We start from the raw sequence: 22,581 nt of genomic DNA, 5'->3' as shown, positions 1-22,581 counted from the left end.
AAATAAAAACATTTTATTCCCCACATGCATAATACTCATCAGTGTTTTTAGGTGTGTACTTACTTTGCAGGCTGGCCTGCGCACGCTGCATGACATTGGACCAGAAATTTGCAGAGCCATATCATGTGACCTACAGGAGGAGGGGCTTGTAGAAACTGGAGAGGAAGAAGAGATCTTTCGGGTAAAATATCCTATAGTACGTTTTAATGTTTGACATACTCTGCTCTGTCTGACTGTAAAGTTTGAGATGGCTGTTTAAAAAAAAAATTCTACATAGAAAAGGCAAATTAATCAATTTCCAATTAAGTAATCTGTTTTTGTCTTTTTTTGTTTTTTGTTGTCTGTTACTCAAAGCGCAATGGTGGCCTTTTTGGAAATCATGTTAACCATGTTGGCACGGATCAAACACAACCCACTACAGTCACACAGCGCCCCCTACAGATCCTACCCATCTACTGCACTCCCTCTATCGTACCCACTGAAATTTGTGCAAGAGCCAGCAACAGCGACAAGAAAGGAGAGACAGAAATGAACTCCTCACCCATCCACTATAATCATCATTCCCCTCTGTATGATTACCCTCACTGTAACTCCACCTCTCCTCAGTCCCCAATACCCTCCAACGCCAACCTCAACAATGCCAACGTGCCCTCGCTTCTCTCCATGACCTCTGGGAGGCAGCAAACGTGTTTATTACAGAGATGTCGCCCATCTTCAGCAACAAATAAATCATCAACAACTTACAGCAGGGGATTGCATAACAAGCCATGGAAGTCACATTCCACGAGGTTAGTTATCGGTCTTAAGAAAAACCAGAGTACAGCAAGTCAGAGACCAAGTGAAGAACAAGACTTTCAAAATGAGGTCTCAAGACCGGTCCAAAGACCAACACTGGTATTGAGTACAAGGACACCAGTTGTAATGCATTGTTCTCTCAGGATCTTAGAAACATGGGCTGTGGGTTGGATTCCAGCTTCCTCCGGCCTCATATTGATGTGCCCCTGGGCAAAGCACTTAATGTCAAGTTGCCTATCGATCTGTATATCAGGATTTGAATGTGTGCGTATTTGCAAGTGCGACTGGATGAATGTGGCTCTAGTGTAAAGTGCTTTGAGTAGTCGGTATGACTGGAACAGCGCTATTTAAGTTCAGTTCATTTACCATATTCCAAACATTTATCAAACAAACAGCATAGTTTAATCAAAAATTTGATTGGAACAAATAGCGTAAATAAAAAAAAAAATGGAAAAAGAATGGAAACCAAAAACAGAAAGACATGGAAGAAAACAGAAAACTAGAAACAAAAGATATTGAAGGGACTCAGTAAATGACCTGCTTCACTGTTAAGATGTTACCTGTAACAGGACTGTAACGATTAGGAAATGCCTTTGTGAAGCCAAGCTATCAGCAAGAAGCCCCCACAAGCCCCCCTATTGTTGGAAGAAAATTACACGGGCTAGAAAACACTCCGACTGGCCGGAAAAAAAATGCGGCATGAGAAAAGCAAGTTTGTTTTTTTTGCTTGATGATTAAATGGTGCGGTGTTCCCATCACGTACATCAAACAGGCATAACATTATGACCATTTCATTATTTAAAGTGAATACCATAGATCATCAGGGCATCTCTTAGTGGAGGTGGGGTATGTTAGGCAGGAAGCAGACATGTTGTCCTCTAAGTTGATGTGTTTTATGCAGGAAAGATAGGCAAGGAAAAATATTTAAGGGTGTTTGACAAGGGGTCAATTGTGATAGCAAGAAGACTTTCATTAACAGAACTACAGATGACCCGATCTGTTCCAGGTCTGCAGTGGTTGAGCTACTGTGGCTCTAATTGCTAAAGAAGTTAATGCTGGTTCTGAAGGTTTTCAGACTTCTTTTTTAGGGGTGAGTTACGTAAACATCTGTAAAACGTCTGATAATAAATTTTTTCCAGTACAATACACATGCTTACTGCATTAGAGAAGGATGCTATATTTTATATTTAATTAGACAATTATTGCAATTAATTATAAATCAACCCTTTCTAAACATGGGTATATTTTGAACATTATTTAACATCTTCATATTATTGCTCAAAAACTTTGGTAGCATGAACTTTGATCCTCTGTACTGCTGTTGTGTTAGTAATGATTAAAGATATGCAATGTTCTACAACACAGGCAATGATTAAAGCACAAACGCTTTGTCATGTTTTCTTTGAAATTTCAATCATTTCATTTGTTATCAGAAAATAATCTTGGAACATGTTTATTTTAATGTTTTCAACCAGTCTGAGCACAGAGTTTATCCTACTTTAAAGTGGATTACTTTCTGAATCAACCTAATGTAACCTCGCATTTGATATAAATTCTTCAGGTAAATAGAAATATTATATTTCTTGAAATGCCAGTTGTTTTTTTATTTTGCGAAAACAAAAGCTGTATATTGGATGAAATGAGATTCCTGCTGTCTGTGTTTTTGTTTTGTTTTGTGTTTTTGGCCACATACCAAAATCCCTTTGTTCATATAATCAATACACATTAAATGGTTAAATTGTTATAGTTGTTATAGTTGCAGCTCTGTACAAAATCAAAACATTACTTAATCAGTAGTTGTATCCCTCAGACATTATGCAAATGACTGTTGAATACTTTCAACTATTCTCTGTTCATATTTCATATTTTCTACCAAAGATGCTGTACACCTTTTGCATAAAAGGTCTGAATGAAATCTTTTCAATCTGTAGAAAAAACTTTAAACTTTCAAATTTTCTCTCATGTCCACGTTCTATCCTTCTCTGCTTATAAAACTCTCTGACTGAATCACCTCCTGCTTCTCTCTGTGGATCAGGACACGTTACTACGAGGCCTATATTAGGTATGTAACCTATGCAGTCACTGAAATAAAATATACTTTAAAACACAGTTTCACAGCATGTGGCTTTTGATTGTGACTCTGTTTTGGTCCAAGTTGGATTTATAATGATAACGTTTTATATCATTGCCCTGCATCTAGAAAAAAGATTCCAAGAGCATAAATAAACTGTCATAATATGTCCATAATATGTGTACAATAAATGGAGTCTATAATTATCAAAATGATAATAGGTCTGTGGATCTTTGTGATTTTGTTAACAGGTCAAAAAACGGCGGGGTACTTCACCCGACCATTCGACAAGAAGAGCCAGGGGACGGGGACAGCGATGAAGAGCGGGCCTCCGGGGAATACTTCAGTGGGGAGGAATTTCATGAAGACGACATCATGCTCACTAGGGACAGGTACGTGATGATGTGTGGCTTTTTTAAGCTTTTAGCCTCCTTCAAGCTGTCAGGCATGTTCCATCTAGGTGATTTCCTTATTCTACAGGTCAGGCAGTGATCAGCATTTTGTATGGCGGGTGAAATTGAAACAAATAATGGGGTTAATACATAATTTCCGTGCCTTTAGATATTAAAACATTTAAATATGACAGAAATAAAAAGAAGATGAGGTAAGGGGGAAATATTTATTCAGGACTCTACAAATGTAAACATAGGCAACCATTATATGCCTATAGATGGCATGTAAGTAGTCATCAATCTTGCAACAGAAGGCATTGCACATTATATTTATGCTTGATAATATACTATAATACTAAGTCTAAAACATCTGAATGCATTAAACTAGAATGATAGGGTTTAGTGTTTTTATTGCTGAAACAGTTACAATAAATGCAGTATTTCCTTTTTTTTTTATATATTTCTTCCAGGTTTTGTTTGCACTGATTTACATCAGCCTAAACAGCATCAGTGTTGTGACAGTAAAAAGTGTTGAATTGTCAAATATATTGTTTACTATTTTTACGCAACAAGTGTTTTGGGCAAAACATGTTGGAAAACAGAAAGGAAGTTGCTACGTTTGTTATGCCTGCAAAACCATTTAACTAAGAAAATACTTTAAGCACAGAATGTAGTTTTTTTTTTTGTTTCCAAAATATCTGTCTTTGAAACAGCAACAACATTTCATCCTCACCCTGCATTCCAACATGAAATGGTAAAACCTGCACTATGTGATGTAAACATGTCAAGTCAACCTGAAGGACTGCAGAGTTAGGCAAAAGGGTAAAATTGGATTCAGCAGAAGAGTTAATAACATCAAATTTAACTTTTTATCTTTTTACTGCAAAGGTTATCCAAGACGGACTTCCATGATGCTTCAGGGGGAGTTTTTGACCATTTAAGGGACGATTGTCAGTCTGAAGGTTACTTTGACGATGACAAACAGCCTATATGCCAAGATGACCGCCGGTCGCCCAGGAGATGGTTTCTACCCTCCCCTCAAGGTTCAGCTGCTTTTGCTTTAATTTGGCTTCCAAAATTAAGTGACTGAATTTTTTGTTATATCTGCAAATAGTAACTTTTGACTCAACATACCTAAAAATAATACATTTAAAATTATTTGTGAAATCATTTATATTAACTGTATTTATAACTGCAGTTAATATTTAACTTTTAAATGTTATATGATGGTTCTAACTGTGCATCAAGTTAAACTTGTTCAAAAACCCAAGTTTGAATGAGTTTCACTTCTTGTTTTCTCTCAGCCTGCAACACACCAACATTCAGCTTTGAGTGTCTTCGCAGAAGTAGTATAGATGAGGCTCCTCCATCTCCATCATGCACAGCTCTTCCACTGCACCTCATGCAGCAACAGGTACACACACGCTGATAGTGAGGGGAGTTGGACATGAGTGAAATGTGAATGGTGCCCTGACAGAACCCTGTTCTGTCTCCTCTCTCTCGTTCAGGTGATGGCAGTAGCCGGTCTGGATGCCACCAGGATTCCGCGTCGTTCTCCCACAAGGTCACTACGTTCATGGGCCACACCTCCTGCCTCCCCTATCAGCCGTGACTGCTCGCCCTGCTACACCCCGCTCATACAGGTCTCATCTACGTTGATCGACAATTTGCATTGCTTTAGAAACGAAGTGTTAAAATGATCTAAACACTGTTTAAAAACAGCAGGTGAACTCATGAGTTTCAGAATTTCTAAATGTTAGTTCCCCTCTGTGGGGTTAGAAATTAAACTGTAATAAAAACTGGTCAAACTTTATTCATACATTGAGACTTTCCCAAATAATGTAATTACGGTAGTTGTTTTTGGCAAAGCACGACTTAAAAGAAAAACACTGTCACTGTGGTGGTCTTGCAGTTTTCAAAAAGGGTAAAGTGTGTAATGTGCATGTTTAGGTGGACTGGCGCAGTACTGGCAGTGTGGGCAGCATCCCTGGGGCAGTGAAGAGAAGTTCTTGGTACACCGATGGCCAGGATGGTCTGCCCGGAGGCAGCCGCTCAGCGTCACGGCTGCAGTTACCTGCAGAAAGCTGCTCACATTTCCTGCAGAAGAGAGGCAGCGCTAACAGTCTGGTGGAAGCTGTAAGTTAAACAGTAGCTCAATACTTTGTCTAGCTTTGGGGCAGGTCACTAGAGGACTTGTGACAATGACAATAAATGAAGTTCTGATTCTGATTCAAGATGACTTGAAATATACACCATCCCCTTAGTGATACACAGGGGTGGCAGCGTCATGCAGTCACGATGCTTTTCTTCGACAGGACCAGAGAAGCCGGTCTGAGTTTGTTAAAAGATGGATGGATCTAAGAACAGGGCAATCATGGAAGACAATCTATTAGAGACCCGAGTCTGGTCCACTGTCCACCAGAGAAGTAACCCTAAACATACAGCCAGAGTGATCAATAAATGGTTTATATCAACCCATATTCATTTGTTAGAATAGCCATGGCAACTCTCCAATCTATATCCATTTGAGAATCGTGGCAAGATTTCAACCTTAAAATATCCTATATCAAAAAGCAGAGTTCCTATCAGTTTTATCAGCTTTTGTGTTCTGTTCATTAAATTGTCAACATTGTCCTAAGTAATCTAATAATAATAATAATGCAGATATTTCATTAGTTCTCCTGCTCCAATTTGCCACGGTTGTTTGCACACATTCATCCCTTTGGATTCTGATTGGTGTTTATTTTGTCTTTTAATATTTTTATTGTATTTGCATTACTCTCAGGTGCTGATCTCAGAGGGTCTTGGGAAATACGCCAGGGACCCTAAGTTTGTGACGGCTGCAAAACATGAGATCGCAGATGCCTGCGAGATGACCATCGACGAGATGGAGAGCGCTGCTAGCAATCTGCTGAATGGGAGCATGGGAATTGGCAACGCGGCTGGCACAGGAAACGCCAGTTTAGACCCGCTTGCTGACACGCACCCGAGGGACTGCAGCGACGAGGAGCCCTATGTGGCTGTGAAATGTGAGGAGGACCTAACGGATGAGATGATATGCATCACTTCTCTATAGCAGCAGCTTCAACAGATTATATATAGTTTTAATTAATGTAAGGAATGTCTCAACATACCCTGCAGAGGACAGAAAATTAGAAACAGGGATTAATGTGGGAGAAAAGTGCCTTGTTTTCTTTTTCTGCTTAGTGAATTAAAGCTAAGACGAACATACGGTTACGTTTATAGAAAAAAAAATGTGTTACATTTGAAAGCAGGAGACATAAATCTACCTGCCAGCTTCCTGGAAGGCAAGTCATTAAAACTTGGTTTTCTATTTTCCTAATCATTAACATCAGTGTGATAAAGCTTCAGAGCTTTTGTTTCTAATTCCTAGAGAATGATTTAACACAGCTTTAAATTATCTGTGTGTTTTTTATCCACCTGGTGGAAATGCTGTGGGGGAGTAGACTTACACAAACAAGGCCATAAATCATACACTGTTTACTCAGCATGAAGAGCCAGTACAACAAAAAATATGCCACCATTAACCACCTGCAGATTCAAGCGTAGACAATGAAATAGACTTATTCGGAAACTTCTCTTGTATTTGAATCTACAAGCTGCAGTGACTTTTTTAACAAACAAATATATAGATTTTTGCACGTGGAACCAAAGAAGTGAGTTGAAATTTGACATGGATTCATTAAATAAAACAAAATCAATTGTTTTGATGTTCTGGGATTACAAGAACTAGGAGGTTTCTGTACTTTTGCTTTAAATTCAATACACATGCTTGACTTTACCAATCTAAATGCTACGGCCGACTCGAGGCGTTCACAGTATCTGCAGGTGTTTGAGAGCCAGCTCAGAAAATAAGTCCAATCATAATGTTTGTTTAAAGAATACTTATGACATTGTTACTTATTGGAATGTGATGAAAAAATAAGCAAAATCAAATAACAGCATTAATAAATTGCACAAATAAAAAATAAAAAAAATTAACATTTCGAAATCTTTCTGCCTGGTTTGCAGTTTAGATGTCACAGTCAAACACTAATTGGGCCTTCGGTTTTCCAAAGATTACAAAATTTCCTGAAAGTAGTTGCATTTCATTTGTAAATATTGTGTGATTTTACAATTTAATGGTTTAACCTGATGGAAGCATATAGTTTTTTGTTTGTTTATTTTAGCTTATCTGTATTAGTCTGATCCAAAGCCAGAGCAGCTAGTACAGTGCCTTGTTAAAAGTATTCACACTCCTTTAACTTTCCCACATTTTGTCACTTTAGAACCGCAAGCTTCGGCATATTTTATTGGGATTTTAAGTGATAGACTAACAAAGTAGTGCACATGTGGGAAGTGAAAAGAATTAGATAGTGTTTTCAACATTTCTTTCAAATAAAAATCTGTAAAGGATGTTGTGCATTTGAATTCAGCCCCTTTAGCTTTGATGCCCTAATTAAAACACAGTGAAAAAGGTTGCCTCGGCAAGTCCTTTAATCAGTTAACCCTTAAACCATTAAATTAGTTAAACCATTATTAGTAATGGTTTAATATCAAAGCATATTTATGAGTGAGAATGACCTAAACATTCCTGTTTGCAGATGCTCTCCATCCAAGTTGAATGAGCTTGAGCTTTGAGACCAATGAGCGAAAATGTCAGTTTTCAGATGTGCAGTTTCTACAAAATGTTGAATCATGTTTTTTTTCTCACACTTCATTCACTTTCATTTCCCTATTATGCATTACTTTACATAAAATCCCAATAAAACCTTATTAAAGGCTGTGGTTGCAATTAAGACAAAAGGTGAAGACGTTCACGAGGTATTTATACTTTTGCAAAGGACTATATATTTAAATAAAGCTGCTGTGGGTTAACAGTTCTGGACTTCATGGTTAAATATCTTTTTCAGTTTAAAGAGGAAATGACATATCAATGAATTAAAACTTAAGTCCTCAGGCATATCCTTCCACTTGATGTGCTCTCTGTATTGTGCCCCCCCACCCCCCACCTTTATTCTGATTTTAATTTTGTGCACAAAGCCCTGGAAACCTGACAACACTCATGAAACAATATCAGTGTAAAAAAAAAACTGATTTCACTGCCACCTACATCCTAAAATATGCTATTTGTCAATATCTGGAAATCATCCTAAAAGGATGGAGGTAAGGTTATTCTGAGAAAAAGCTGAAATGTAGATCATGTCATCAGTTATTGAGGGTTCTGGCTCTTGCCTAAACTGCAGTAAAGTTTAACTTCAACCCTGCTTGACATCCCATAAAAATTTGAATCGCAGTCAATCTGTTGACCAGTAGTGAAATTAGTTGTAATATCTCCCACATGTGATGAAGCGCATGTGTAACAAAACTCTTTGTTGTCTCCTTATTATACATTTAAATCTCCACAATGGAAAGCGAGGCTATTTATGCGTTCTGGGAACAAGCTGATCTGTCTCAACCCCAGCCTGTTATTTGTGAGTCTTTTGTCCAACAGGGGCTTCGCAGCACCAAGTGAATCTGTGATAAGGGATCAACACAGCTGCAGGATGAGGCAACACTTTCCTCCATAAATGCCCCACCACCAACCAGCACGTTTCGCTATCACTGCCAACTATAATAACTCGTGGTTAACTTGTGATAATCACCTCTGGGCTGTGGCGGGGCACTGTGTGCGATCAAAGGGCTTTTTTAATACAAGTCACAAACAAAGGGATTCTTGCGCACAGTTACACACACTAGAACTCTAGTGGTATTCCAGATGCATGTGAGGTTAAGTTGTAATTAAATTATTAATGAAATAAGTTCTGTATAGTTTTTTTAACACAGTAAGCTATTTGCGACACTGTTGATATGCACTATTTCCCTCCAGTAAACTCAAACATAAGGAAATAATAGAGACTTATGCATTTTATAACCACATGATAATTTTAAATAATTAACTATTCTGGTCCATTAGTGTGTCAGGGATGTGATTTTCCCCTATGATTTGTTGGCAGTAATGGGGTAAATATGGAAAGATTCATGGTTAAGTTATTTCATTCTAATATTATACAAACCTGAGCCTGAGAGACTTTATCTGGTCCAAATGTTTCAGTTAAAACCTCAGATGAAAGCAACATATTTCATACTGAATCAACAAAATATTTATCTAACAGAAATGGTACCATATTGCAGAAGTCCGTGTAAAACGTATAAAACTACATGTAGCAGTAATAACTTGTGTTCTGCGACTCCTTTTCAAGCATGTTATTACGTAGGAGTTAAGATCACCCTCCATTGCATGATTGTTTGAGTCCATCAGTATTTGCAGAAATTCAATTATGCAACAGCTTTTTTAAGGTCCTGCAGGCCTTTCACTCAGGCTGGACTAGTCCATTGAAACTCCTTGAATATTTTTTATTATTACTTCTTTAGCCATTCTGTTATCGATTCAGAGTTATCCTCCTGTTGTATCGCCTAATTTCCGCTTCCAGATGTCTTATTTTCTGTGCTAGAATACTCATAACTTAATCAGCGGTATCCGGAAAAATTCAAGGTCCATCAGTTGCACTTAAGCATCCAGGTTATGTGGCCCAAATCATCACCCTTCCACCACCATGCTTGATCATTGGAATGCTGTATGTTACCATCAAACAGCTCCACAGTCTTGTTTCTACAAAGACTTTTTATAAGCAACCTTACTTACATTAGATACATTAAGTTTTATTAAAAAAAAAAAAAAAAAAAACTGCAATGAACGTTAAAGCTGCTCACTTAGGGTTGTTAAAACTGAAATGTAGCTTTGGGGTTTCTGCAGTTCCTGCACTATTGAACATCCACTTTGGGGGAGATTGACAGATGGGACACTTTGTCACATGTAAATTTTACTGCACATTGATGGACTCAAAATAATTCGAAAAAGCGCTTCTATAACCAATCTTGGATCAATGGCCAGAAACTATTTCTTCTGTCCTTTTGGGATCATGTTTACATATTCCTGAAGAGTACAGACAAGCAAACTACTTGAGAAACAAACATGGTGTGTAATTGCTCATCTGAGGTTGGATAGACACAAAAACTAAAAGGGCAAAAACCCTAACATATGAAAGCTAAGATTTTGAGTGAAACCAAAGTCAAATGTCAGCCACTAATAGAAGAACACAACAATCTACAGTACAAGTATCTGAATACATCCACATTTAGTTTTTTGAGATAAAATGACAAAGAACACAAAGCTTGGTTGCACAACACAGCTTTATTTTTTTCTACTGCACCACTGCTGTACAGAAATCTATGAAATGTTGTAAAAAGCTGTATTGTTTAAAAGAACGAACTTGAAGGTTCTGCTTTCTAACTATTTGTTGTATAAAAACACTCTGAAAGTTGTCTTTATCTACTTTGTAGCATAACAGTTAGTACCTTCTAGATTTTGTACCAGCAGAAGCAACATCCTTGTTTTGTACATTTGAATTTTTTGCCTGAAATGACAAAAGCATCTGGTGATTTTTGTAATCGCTAAATAAAATCAAAGAGGACAAGGACGGGACGTCTTGTTGACAATCAATACAGCAAAAAAATGAAATAAAAAAAAGCTTTGATATACTGACAGAAAATTTCCTTTTGTGATTCACATGTTTAATCCTTCATTAAAAAGCAAACAGTGATTAATACATCATTGCACAATACTGCATTATAGTGTAAACAATAGCTGTCACAGTACTTGGTACTGGCTGGAAAACCCAACAATACCCAGATAAAGGTCATTGTAGAAGATAAGGTTCATTGTAGCTTATAACACAAATTAACTGACTTCAATCAATATGTAAGACATCAGTGAAGACAAAAACAAAAAATCAACTTCAGTCATAAACTGACATTAACACTGACATGATAATAGAATAATCTAATAGACACCTTATTATAATTATTTATACCATATTTATAAACCAGTTAAATCAGTTATTCACAAATTTCAACAAAATCATCTATGTTAACATTCACAACAACAATCAAATTTGGACAAATTATTTTAAAAATCTACTTGGCATTTAGAGGTTTTTAGTGTATTTTAACTGAATTAGCCATGTTTGATATCTAGCTAGCTTTTATTACTGCATAGACTACACACCATTGGTTGGCCTGAGCCATTTGGAAACTAAAAGCAACATAAAGTCTGCCTCACTCAGCAGCCAAGGTAAGCAAACAATAAAATAGGCTGAACACAGTTAAATCTTCTGCATGTGCAATGGTCTAGAGCAAGTAAAGGAGAACTGCTCCTTTAATAATGGCAAATATCATATTTTCCTGACCAAAGCATTTTCTTACAAGGAATATGTGGAATGGATGTTTGGCGACACAGAAACTATGTAGTGAGCACCAACCTACAGACCATAGAGGTGACTGTAGGTTGTTAATGAGCATAAAGTTTACTCTCTAAGAAAATGTCATATTTTACCATTAATTGGCTGTAGCAGCATTTTTTTTCTTCTTTCAGCTGCATTTTCCTTAACATACATTTCTCAACTTAAAACAAGGAAATGTATCTACTGTGAGCTAGAACCCCAGAGTAGAGCCTTGAGGCTGGTGGTATATAAATACAAATATAACTAACTAACAAAGAAAAGTTGTAAAAATTATATTTGCTCTTTAACCGCTTGTGTCTTCTAAAATGCAGCAGGTAAATGTAGAACCCTTGTATGGTGGGGTGAACAGATGTGCTAGTGTTAAGAATTCAAAAATGCAGCTAGTTTTGTTCATAGATTAGTTACTTCCTTTTTTCACTGTTACTGTTCACCATTTTGTTTGACCGTTGTTATTTTGGTCAAAAATGGATATTTATAACTCAAAACTAGTATCGTGGCAGCTTTTACCAATTAGAAAGTAGTGGTGAAATGGGCAGCCTTTGTCTAATCCCCATAGCTCCAACTAGTCAGCACTAATCTGTTCCTAAAACCAGAAGCAGATTTACTGATAACATTGGTTAACTTCTTGCTCTAAAAAAGTTCCCTTTTTGTAAGATAAGGTTAACATGAAATGGAACTAAGCACCGACCGTCTTCCTGCTGATTTGGAACGCATGCAAACACCTATGAAAATGAGCTGAACTGAACTGTTACAGGTTCGCAGGAAGGATGATGAGAGTTGCCTTGGTCACAGGCACCAAAACTGTGCTGCTTAGTGGTTTGCTTCAACGCGCTGCAGGTTGCTGATCGGTAGAGACAAGAGGAAAGACTGCACAGCACTTTGGCCCTTATCTGAGAGCAGCTGTAAAACATGTTTAGTTAATCAGAGCTCTAACAGGATTTGACGTGGGCACAATACCTCAAGCTGAAACAAGTTGCTTTGAACCGGTTTTGTTTTCCACATGCATCATTGCTCTGCGATAATAAAGGCACACTTAAAACAATTCAAGCTAACTGTGCATTTGAGATGAAAAATGTTGATGCAAACAGCATTTCTTTCGAATCATGAAGTATTAGTAGATTTGAACCAAAACACATTTTCAAAGCTGACAAAGCGATTAGTTAAAAACGGAAATTCAAGGGATTGTTTAGATTTTGCAAGGAATAATTTGCATTTACTGTACAGCTGCTATCAGGCAGACTGTAATAATGTCTACATATAGAATGGTGAGGCCCGTATGATTAGTGTGCTTGTGTGTAGTGCTACAAAGTAATCCCAGCTGCCAGAGTCTAATCTGATGACTGGCTGCACATTATCAAACTGACATGTTAAATCCTTTGACTCCTTTGACATTGAAACAACTATTTTGGTGCAGAAAATGTGTAAACAAATCAAAGTTTAAACAAAGCTTAGTCACATTTTTTAATTTTTGCTGATTAAACTCCCTGGTGCTCCCACCTTATAAATGACTATAAAGTTAAATCAGCCACTCGGTGGTCTGCCGATCATCTCTGCGTTTCAAGAGTCGGAGGCTGGTACACAGGAACCCCTGGGTCCGCGAGAGGATGCCGACCTCTGATGATATCGGCTACCTTCTCCGCGATCATGATCGTAGGGGCGTTGAGGTTCCCGCTCACAACGCTGGGCATGATGGAGGCATCAACCACCCGCAGCCGCTCCAGACCCAAGACCCGCGCATTCGAGTCAACCACCGCCATTGAATCAGAGGCAGTGCCCATTTTGCAGGTGCAGGAGGGGTGGTAGGCAGAGTCGGCCTTCTGGCGGACGAAAGCATCGATGTCAGCATCTGACTGGACCTGGGGACCGGGTAGGACTTCGGCACCGCGGAACGGGTCAAAGGCCCTCTGGGCAAAAATTTCTCTGGACAGTTTGACACACTGCCGGAATTCCCACACATCAATATCTGCAAAGATGAGAGAAAATACACTCACTTCTGTGTTTTTGTCTTCTGCTGTATTTTATTAAAAACCCCCTTTTTGTTACTTACCAGTGGCAAGATAGTTTGGATTGATAATTGGGTGATCCATAGGATTGGGACTTTTCAGCTTCATCCAGCCTATACTAGTGCTTCTCATCGGTCCAACATGAACCTAGAACATGAGAACAATACTTTATTATTGTACACTTTTAAAGATGCTGACAGAATGGCAGAGGCTCCAGCTGCTTGAGATAAATGAATAATTTGCTCTTATAAAAACTAACGCAAACAGAACCTTACAACTTCCTCCATGTTATTTTGTTTCCTACTCTTTTTAGATTCCATATATTTGTATTTATAGAAGCTTACTTACAGTAGTTGTCTTTGATATGAAGTTACTATTTTAACACATGCATTAGATCAGCTCTACTTAACTGTGGCGAAAAACAAGAGTTAAGCAACAGCTTTATCCTTTGTGTAGGACTCTTATCATTTCCTGGTAGCTGCACTTCTCTGGAAGACAATCAGCTACAGAATTTCTAGGAAGAGCCTCTGCTAGCATATGTAAAAGAGGCTTTCCATGGAACAGTAGAGGGTATTCTGTAAATACTCCTTTGTTCTTTGACATGGTGTCATCTTAGGGTCATTCAATAATAGAAGAACAAAATGTAAAGGGCATATTTGTGTCATCTGTCGCACCTGATATGCCTCTATCTCTGAAGGAAGCCGGCCGTGGTCAATGACTTGTGAAGGCAGGAAATGAAACTGAATGTCGGGGTGTGCGACGCCCGGTCGACTGCGGATAAACCCTCCGCTCTCCATGTGGGCTGTAGCTCCGTACCCTGCGGGAATAAGGTTCTGTTAAGTGAAGGAAGGGACCGGTGTAACACAGAAACAGACAGTAACAAGAAAAAAATGCATGTCAGCACCTGTAGTGATGCCACAAGGCAGTTTCCTGCAATAATTGACTCTCAATCACTCATTCTGTTTGTAATCACTGAATAAAACATTTCACAGAAAAACCCAAGTCCCGTTTGAGGTAGATTCTAAGAATTACTCTGCATAAAACTTTTTTAAGATGTTTCCCAATGCAATTTTGTGCAGCTCAGTGCTGTAAATACCAATTTATCATATTGTAAAAAGCTAATTATTTTTAAAAAAAGCTATTGGTGAGCTCTGAGCAGAACTATTGCTAGGACAACTATCAGTCAGGCACTCTACAAATCTGGCCTTTATGGAAGAGTGGCAAGAACAAAGCCACTGCTGAAAAAAGCCTTAAGAACTGATATTTAGAAGCTTGTCATAAGCCATATGGGGGACACAGTAACATGATCTGGTCAAATGAAACCAAAATTCAACTTTCGGCCAACATGGGGGAAGGGGACCCCAACTCTTTCTTCAGATTTGTTTTAATCAACACCAAAAAATATATAATTTTTCTTCCACTTCAAAATTAGGAATTACCTTCTGTTTTACACATAAGATTCCAATAACTGCATCAAAGATTCTGATTATGTGATGAAATTGGAAACTGTTTAGTGGGTGTAAATACTTCTGCAAAGTGAATTTGGTTACCGGTAAAAAGGGTCATCCACTCAAGGCCTATCTTGATCATATGGAAAGGCTTCTGCGCCTTATACAAGGTGATGGGCTGAGTGCACTGCTGCTGGACGTATATCTCCAAGTGGTCCTGTAGATTATTACCAACTCCTGAACAATAGGGAAGACAGACAAAGATGATTTTATTCAGTTTCATTCAATTATAATATACTTTTTTTTTTTTAAGATATTTTTTCGGCACTTGTGGCCTTTATTTTTATTTTTGACAGTAGGCAGACAGGAAAGAGGGGTAGAGAGAGGGTGAGACATTCGGCACATGTCGTCGGACTCGAACCCGGGACGGCTGCTTCGAGGACTCTAGCCTCTGTATATGGTCGCGTGCTTAACCCCTACACCATCAGCACCACGCCCAATTATAATACACTTTAAGGAAAATAACTTTAGCAAATTTCTGCTGCAACGCAAACTATAGAAGAAGAAGAATTATTGTGCAGTAGATAGTGATGGCTGGGGGCAGAAAGGATCTCCTGCAGCGGTCCGCATTACAGTGGAGCTGAAGAAGACTGAAAAAACTATTAATGTATTACAGTTAAGAGGATCAACGTTTTCTTCATTTTCTTAAACCTCATTCTTTGCACAATCATCTCTAGAGGCTCCAGAGCAGGGCTGGCTTGTTCAGCTTGATAAAAAGTCATATTGAAGGCTCCAGTCCAGTCGGTTGTCCAGGTGAACATCTAGATACTTATGCTCCTGCACTACCTCCACTTTTTCTCCCATGATGGAAATAGTGTTTGACTTATTCCTATTTCTCTGGAAATCTACAATCATCTCCTTTGTTTGGTCACATTTAAGATCATTGTTACCAAACCATGCCACAAAGCAGTCCACCAGCTCTCTGTACTCATCTTCTTGTTCATCTATGATACACCCAACAAACTAAGAGTTATCTGAGTATTTCTCCAGATGACAGGACTCTTACTTGTACTGGAAGTCTGAGTTGTATAGAGTGAAAATGAATGGTGAGAGTACAGTCCCCTGTTGTACTCCTGACCACTTGGTCAGACACACAACAAAGTGGGTGGTTTGTTTGTAAGGTAGTGTAATGGAAATTCTTGTATTAAGTGCTCTAAGGTGTTCCAAAGTGTATGACCTTTAGGTTACCTCTCTCCTCAGAACATCTGTGTTAGAGGAGGAAGCTGTAAAAGCCATTATCAGACGTTTAGTGGTTAAAACCCATGCTTTAAGGTGATGTCTCAGGAAGAGCAGATGGTTTGCTCATAGATAACTTTGTTACCCCTGACCTTAGGAGGGTCTAGGGCCATAAAACACAGACTCTTTGAAGTTGAGGTAACACCCACATACTCTTTAAATACTGTGTGTAAATGTTGATTGGGGCTCTGCTTCACTGACCAAGCTCAGTGACAGGGTCTTCAAACGCTGAATGCCTTTGAATAAAACTTATAAAGACAAAGCCCGGTTTTGCTCTTTTAATGAGTTAATTTATCTCCTACTTTGATAAGAAAATTCCACTACAATTTTAGCGTCACGAACAGGATCTAACGTGCCAGAGGAAACCGCAGGATGGGACACGGACGCCTGGCCAGCCTGGAGACTAAGTTGTCCTCAGTCCACCTCCATTTTACGGAGGGGAGTCCTTGTGCCCGCCCGCGGCTTCTGGCCAATTGGATCCGAACTATTTGTCGACAAATATATCTGGGTGAGAAGTTGCTCTGTATGATATAATGTATATTATTTTTTATCACACATTAACCATCATCTCTTAACTAATTAATTAGGTTCCGGAGTTGCGAGAGGGAGGACATCAGCTGAGGGCCAGGTCACCCTGTTAGGAAAAACAGGGAGGTTCTTTTTGGTAACAATAAGATAAAGCAAAACAAAGGGTTTTGCGGGTGGTTTTTTGCAATTTTCTACACCTCATAAAGGAGAAAAGCCAGATGGCAGACGTGCCGCTGAACGGGTAAAAAGGAAAAAAAATGGTTCGGGAACCTTGAGGCATCAGGGGTGCCTCCTTCTCCAGACTCTGTGATTTATAAAATAATGAAAGGAAAAGGTGGGGATGATTGTGTTAAATGTGCTTTAATTTGGGAAGATAAGTTTGTTTTTTCACAGTGTGGAAGTTTGTGTAAATAGGTTAAATCGTTAAAAAAAATTTGTTTAAATTGTTTCAAGTAAAACAGTTGATGGATGGAGATGGGAAAAATAAAAAAACCTAAGAAAAAGATTAAAAAGCACAGGGTGCATCAATTAAGGGGTTAAAGAGTTAAAACTTCCCTGCAAGAAGTTATGTTTGTCTTAAATACTGCGATCAGTCGGAAAAGAAGGTAAAAGTGAAAAGGGACGTTAGAGATGCGAAAAGAAAGTTGTTTTAGAAAGGAGTATAGTTCATGTTATGGAAGGAAGTGACAGGCAGGTGGACAACTGACTGACTGACTGATAATATTTCTGTGTGCAAAATCTGAACCTATACTAAACTTTTTCTTCTGCCTCTCTCACACACACACACGTTGGAATTATGATTATTGATTGATTAATCTTTATCAATAATTATAATTAAAAATCATAATTTGACTAAATTAATTTCTTAACCAAAATCCTCATTTATGAATCGAGACCAGAGATGTCTTCTGGTGTTGTAATTGTGGCTCAACGCCTTTGATAATTACAACCGTTAAATACTCAGTAATAATTGATAGCTATTATCAGAGATGTCAATGTTTAATCGACCGTTTCTGCCGAAATGTGTGGAACTTCAATCTTATCTTGACTGACGAATCACTCTTGCACAAAATAAACACAAACGACTTCTCTTTATCTATGTGAATATTTATTAAATCACAGCCCTGATACAATCCGTTCTTCCGATTTAATAATCTTCACCTACTCAAACATGCAAAGGTCTACACAAAAGGGGTAAAATATCTAACTAAACTAAATAAAGCAAAACAGCAGTGGGATCAAACCAGCAGTTATGGCAAAAATGATAATATGACAAAAGGGATGTGGTGGTGAGTGGAGGTTGGGAGCGGAGCTCCAACTGTAATTCAGTTATACTCAGTCATAAAACATTCCCCAACTCTGGGCGAGGTGAGCAGACAAAGGGTTATAAAACTTTTGGCAGCAAGCTAGTAAGCAGTAAGGTTGAAGACAAAGGAAATGGGGAATTTCACCATGAGGTTATTATAACAGTCCAGTCTCACAGCATACCTGCGCTTGCTCTCAGGTGTTCAACAACCCCGCAAAACACACACAAAGCTGGGTAGTGCAGCGGCTTCCAGACGTTAAACACGGCACAGGAAAGTTTCAATAAAAAGGTTACATGCACATATCATTCAGAACACATTAGATTAAATAGCGAATCTCATCGCACTAAAACCTCCTGTACCCTGCCCAGACTTTCTAAGAAATAAATAAAAATAAAGGATGGGTTTTACTTGTTGTCTTCCTTCTGAGCGCGGTTGAGAGAGAATGGGGTGGAAGTTGGAAGTTAATGTGCGTCCACAGTTAACTTCAGGAAAAGCGGTCAACCTTCATCCTCTGGCCTCCTTGGCGAAAGGGAAAATATGATCTGACCATCAAAGTTGACTAGAACAGAAAACAAGGTGGCGATTCGTCTCCTTGAAACTCCGTGTTTTTTTTTTGTTATGCGTTAAATTCACGTCTTCAATAATCAAAGACAAATTTCTAGCCTTCTTATTCCAGAAACCTCAGTTATGAATTCTTCGTTGGCCAACGAAGGAGAATAAATGAAATCCACTCGGGACTCTTCTCCAGGTGATGCTTCAGATGTTGGTAACCATGTCACAGTCTCCAGCTGAAGGCGAGTGTTCAAAATGGGCACCTTCCTATATAGCGTCCTGTGACATCAGACTTGGGGCGCCCCGTCATATCAGTCGCAATGTCCGACGGGATCTGTAGGAACGGACTGTCCTGGATACAAAATGGCTGAAAATGCCAGGAGGCCTGGTGGCGTCCAGCAACGTGCAAATTGTCCAATATTCAGCAAACAAATGGTCCAACACACACACATATATGGGATTTGAGTGCAACATCTGCGTTTTTGAGTCTGGCCCTTAGAAACCTGCCCTTCCCATGGCTACTCCACCAGAGATGCTTCTTCATCATGGCCTGAAAGAGATAGGATCTGCCTGCCTGCCTGTCTGCCTGCTGCAAATGACAGTGTGAGTTTCCACCAGAACTAAACTCAGAAGAAGTCTGGTCCCAAACCCACTGAGATGGACAACGATCCATGCTGTTTGCCAGAGCCAGAAGAGCGATACACTGGATTTATATTGAAAGCACATCTTATGCGGGCAGAAGAGAAACAGGCTGGGGCAAAGTTCTTTCTCCCTCCTGGAGAAGTTAAAGCGGACAAAGAAGGAGTGAATGTCCCGGGTGGCGAAGATGGGCACATTTCAACTAAATGTATGTCACCTGAAAACTATCCTAAAGTCATACAAAAGTTGATTCAAGCCCAGAGGAGGGGCAAAGCAGGTGAAAGACCTCCCAGCACTCGTTCTGGGGGAAAAAATGCTAACGTGAGGAGGAGTGCTGTGAGTCCGCCGGCCCATCATCTGCCCAAAGGGTTGGTAGGACCCCCCTCTACTGCTGATGTTAAAGTAGAGGGAACACCTTGCACTGCTCTCCTTGACAGTGGGTCTCAGGTGACGATAATTTTCGACAGCTGGTATGTTGAACATTTAACACATGTTCCCTTACATCCAGTGTCCGGTTTAGCCATCTGGGGTTTAAGTGAGTCTGAGAGCAGCTAGTATGCCCAGACCCTCGATGCTCAGACACCATTCCAGTCCTGATCGGGACCAATGTCAGCAAAGTGTGGTCCATTCAGTTAAATCGTAATGCAGCCATTTCCGAGACCATTTATGCTGCACAAGTGGGTGTCACAGGACCAGAACCCCATGTCGGGGTAAATCTCAAATCTCAAGAAGCAAAGCAAGACAATATTACAGTGGCTGACGTTAAATGGGTAGGCCCAGGGCCACTAATGATTCCAGCTGGTGGTGAGCATATAGCCATCTGTAGAGTCTTTGAAAAGAAGAAAGTAGGAGATAGTATTCTTATTTCTGAGCGGGCAGCTTCACATGCACTCCCACCAAGTCTGTTTGTGCAGTCCACAGTGTTGTTCTCCAAGCTATTGAATAATGACCAGTTTCTAGTTTTCATGCGCAATGAGTCACTGAAAGAGACTGCCATTCCTATTGGCACAGTAGTAGCTCACCTGTATGTCGCGGACACAGTGACTGAGCTCTCAAAGACCAAAACACAAAATCCCCGAAAACTGGATCCATCACAATTTGACTTTGGACACTCCTCTATCCCTGTTTAGTGGAAACAGAGACTGAGAGAAAAACTCTCAGAACGATCCCATGTATTCTCAACAGAGGAATGGGACGTTGGATTAGCATCTGGAGTGGAACATCACATAAGACTGCATGACAACACTCCGTTCAGAGAGCGGTCACGGCGTATAGCACCTGCTGATGTGGAGGATCTACGTCGCCATCTCCAGGGACTTTTAGCTGCCGGAATAATCAAAGAATCCAGAAGTCCGTACGCCTCACCTATTGTGCTGGCAAGAAAGAAAAATGGACAGATTCGCATGTGTGTGGATTACCGTACACTGAACCGCAGAACTATTCCAGATCAGTACACAGTGCCCCGCATTGATGATGCCCTGGACTGTTTGTCTGGAAGTAGATGGTTTTCTGTGTTAGATCTGAGGAGCGGATATTACCAGATTCCAATGGCGGAGGAGGATAAGGAAAAAACCGCTTTCATCTGTCCTTTGGGATTTTTCCAGTTCGAGAGGATGCCTCAAGGAATCACTGGTGCTCCTTCAACATTCCAACGGCTCATGGAAAAGGCATTTGGGGACATGCACATGTTGGAGGTCATCGTCTATTTAGATGACTTGATTGTTTTCGGGAAAACGTTAGAGGAACACGAGAAAAGACTCCTCAAAGTTATTGACTGATTAGGGGAAACTGGTATGAAACTGTCACTTGATAAATGCCAGTTCTGCAGACCCCAAGTGATGTACGTGGGGCACGTGATTTCAGAACAAGGCATTGCCACCGATCCGGGCAAGGTAGAGGCAGTTACTCAGTGGAAACAACCCACTGATCTTCCTTCTCTTCAGTCTTTTCTAGGATTCTGTGGATATTATCAACGTTTTATTAAAACCTACTCGATTATTGTCAGGCCACTAACGGAACTGTGCAAAGGATACCCACCCACTCAAAAGAAAGGGAAATCAGCAAAGACTCCAGGGAAAACCTACTATAAAGTCAATGAACCCTTTGGCCAGAGATGGGATGAGAGCTGCACAGAGGCTTTTCAACAGATTCTTAAATGCCTCACCCAGGCACCAGTTTTAGCATTTGCTGACCCATCAAAGCCCTATGTGCTACACATTGACGCTAGCTTTCATGGCTTGGGGGCGGTGCTAAACCAAGAGCATCCTGAAGGATTAAGACCGGTTGCTTTTGCCAGCCGAAAACTCAGTTCTTCTGAGAAGAACTACCCAGTACATCAGCTAGAGTTTCTGGCACTAAAGTGGGCCATGGTGGATAAATTTCACGATTATCTGTATGGAGCAGAATTTGTTGTAAGGACAGATAACAACCCCCTTACATATATTCTCACCACTGCTAAGCTGAACGCCACAGGGCACCGATGGCTCGCAGCTCTTTCAACCTATAACTTCACTCTCCAGTATCGGCCAGGTTCTAGCAACACTGATGCAGATGCATTGTCATGCAACCCTATTTCGGATGACAGACAAGAGTTTAAGATTTTAACCCATGACCATGTAAAAGCACTCTGCAAGCAAGTGACCAGAGAGTGGTCTGCTGACTCACTAGGTTATGCAGAAACTCTAGGAGTTCCTCCCACTGCCATGCCAGAATGCTATGTTTTCCCGACCCGTCTAGATCTTGGTTGCTTGATCCAGATGAGCAGAACAGATCTCATTAAAGCTCAAGACAATGACCCAATGATCTCACCTGTCAAAAAGTCCTTATCTGGGGGACCAGTGTTCTCATCTGAGGAGGGTATTGACCATGGGGCAGTTTGTCTACAAAGAGAGGCAAATAAGCTTGTCCTGGTGGATGGGTTGCTCCATAGGAAGATTAAAAGACCACCAGGTACAGATGTGTTGCAGCTTGTTCTGCCCAGAGCATATGTTTCCATGGTGCTCAAGTCCCTCCATGATGAATCAGGCCATCTTGGAGTGGAGAAGACACTTGAGCTAATTCGTAACAGGTTCTATTGGCCTAAGATGGGGTCAGAGGTGGAACAGTATGTGAAAACATGCGGTAGATGCATCACGCGTAAAGCCGTGCCACAGCGAGCAGCTCCTTTGAATCAGATCACCAGCAGAAGGCCACTAGATTTGGTCTGCAT

At 39.9% G+C, this 22,581-nt stretch overlaps 2 protein-coding genes across 2 annotated transcripts in view; one reads left to right on the top strand and one right to left on the bottom strand.

Moving 5' to 3' along the window:
- Positions 1-8,146, top strand: part of cacna1db (calcium channel, voltage-dependent, L type, alpha 1D subunit, b) — a 114,165-nt gene extending 106,019 nt beyond the window's left edge. Inside the window, exons 42-50 of the mRNA XM_047367138.1 lie at positions 71-181; positions 355-788; positions 2,831-2,857; positions 3,118-3,258; positions 4,147-4,301; positions 4,563-4,672; positions 4,767-4,901; positions 5,209-5,394; positions 6,044-8,146. Coding sequence (XP_047223094.1) covers positions 71-181; positions 355-788; positions 2,831-2,857; positions 3,118-3,258; positions 4,147-4,301; positions 4,563-4,672; positions 4,767-4,901; positions 5,209-5,394; positions 6,044-6,334 — 1,590 coding nt within the window. The 3' untranslated portion in view covers positions 6,335-8,146. The remainder of the gene's footprint in view (positions 1-70; positions 182-354; positions 789-2,830; positions 2,858-3,117; positions 3,259-4,146; positions 4,302-4,562; positions 4,673-4,766; positions 4,902-5,208; positions 5,395-6,043) is intronic.
- A 2,327-nt stretch (positions 8,147-10,473) lies between these two features.
- Positions 10,474-22,581, bottom strand: part of chdh (choline dehydrogenase) — a 33,457-nt gene continuing 21,349 nt past the window's right edge. Inside the window, exons 8-11 of the mRNA XM_047367153.1 lie at positions 15,154-15,288; positions 14,278-14,420; positions 13,648-13,750; positions 10,474-13,563 (exon numbers count right to left, since the gene is read on the bottom strand). Coding sequence (XP_047223109.1) covers positions 13,145-13,563; positions 13,648-13,750; positions 14,278-14,420; positions 15,154-15,288 — 800 coding nt within the window. The 3' untranslated portion in view covers positions 10,474-13,144. The remainder of the gene's footprint in view (positions 13,564-13,647; positions 13,751-14,277; positions 14,421-15,153; positions 15,289-22,581) is intronic.

Source organism: Girardinichthys multiradiatus, chromosome 1 (genome assembly GCF_021462225.1).
Source record: "Girardinichthys multiradiatus isolate DD_20200921_A chromosome 1, DD_fGirMul_XY1, whole genome shotgun sequence".
Taxonomy (NCBI): domain Eukaryota; kingdom Metazoa; phylum Chordata; class Actinopteri; order Cyprinodontiformes; family Goodeidae; genus Girardinichthys; species Girardinichthys multiradiatus.
Note: the sequence above shows the minus strand (reverse complement) of the source record. Positions and strands in the feature narration are given on the sequence as shown.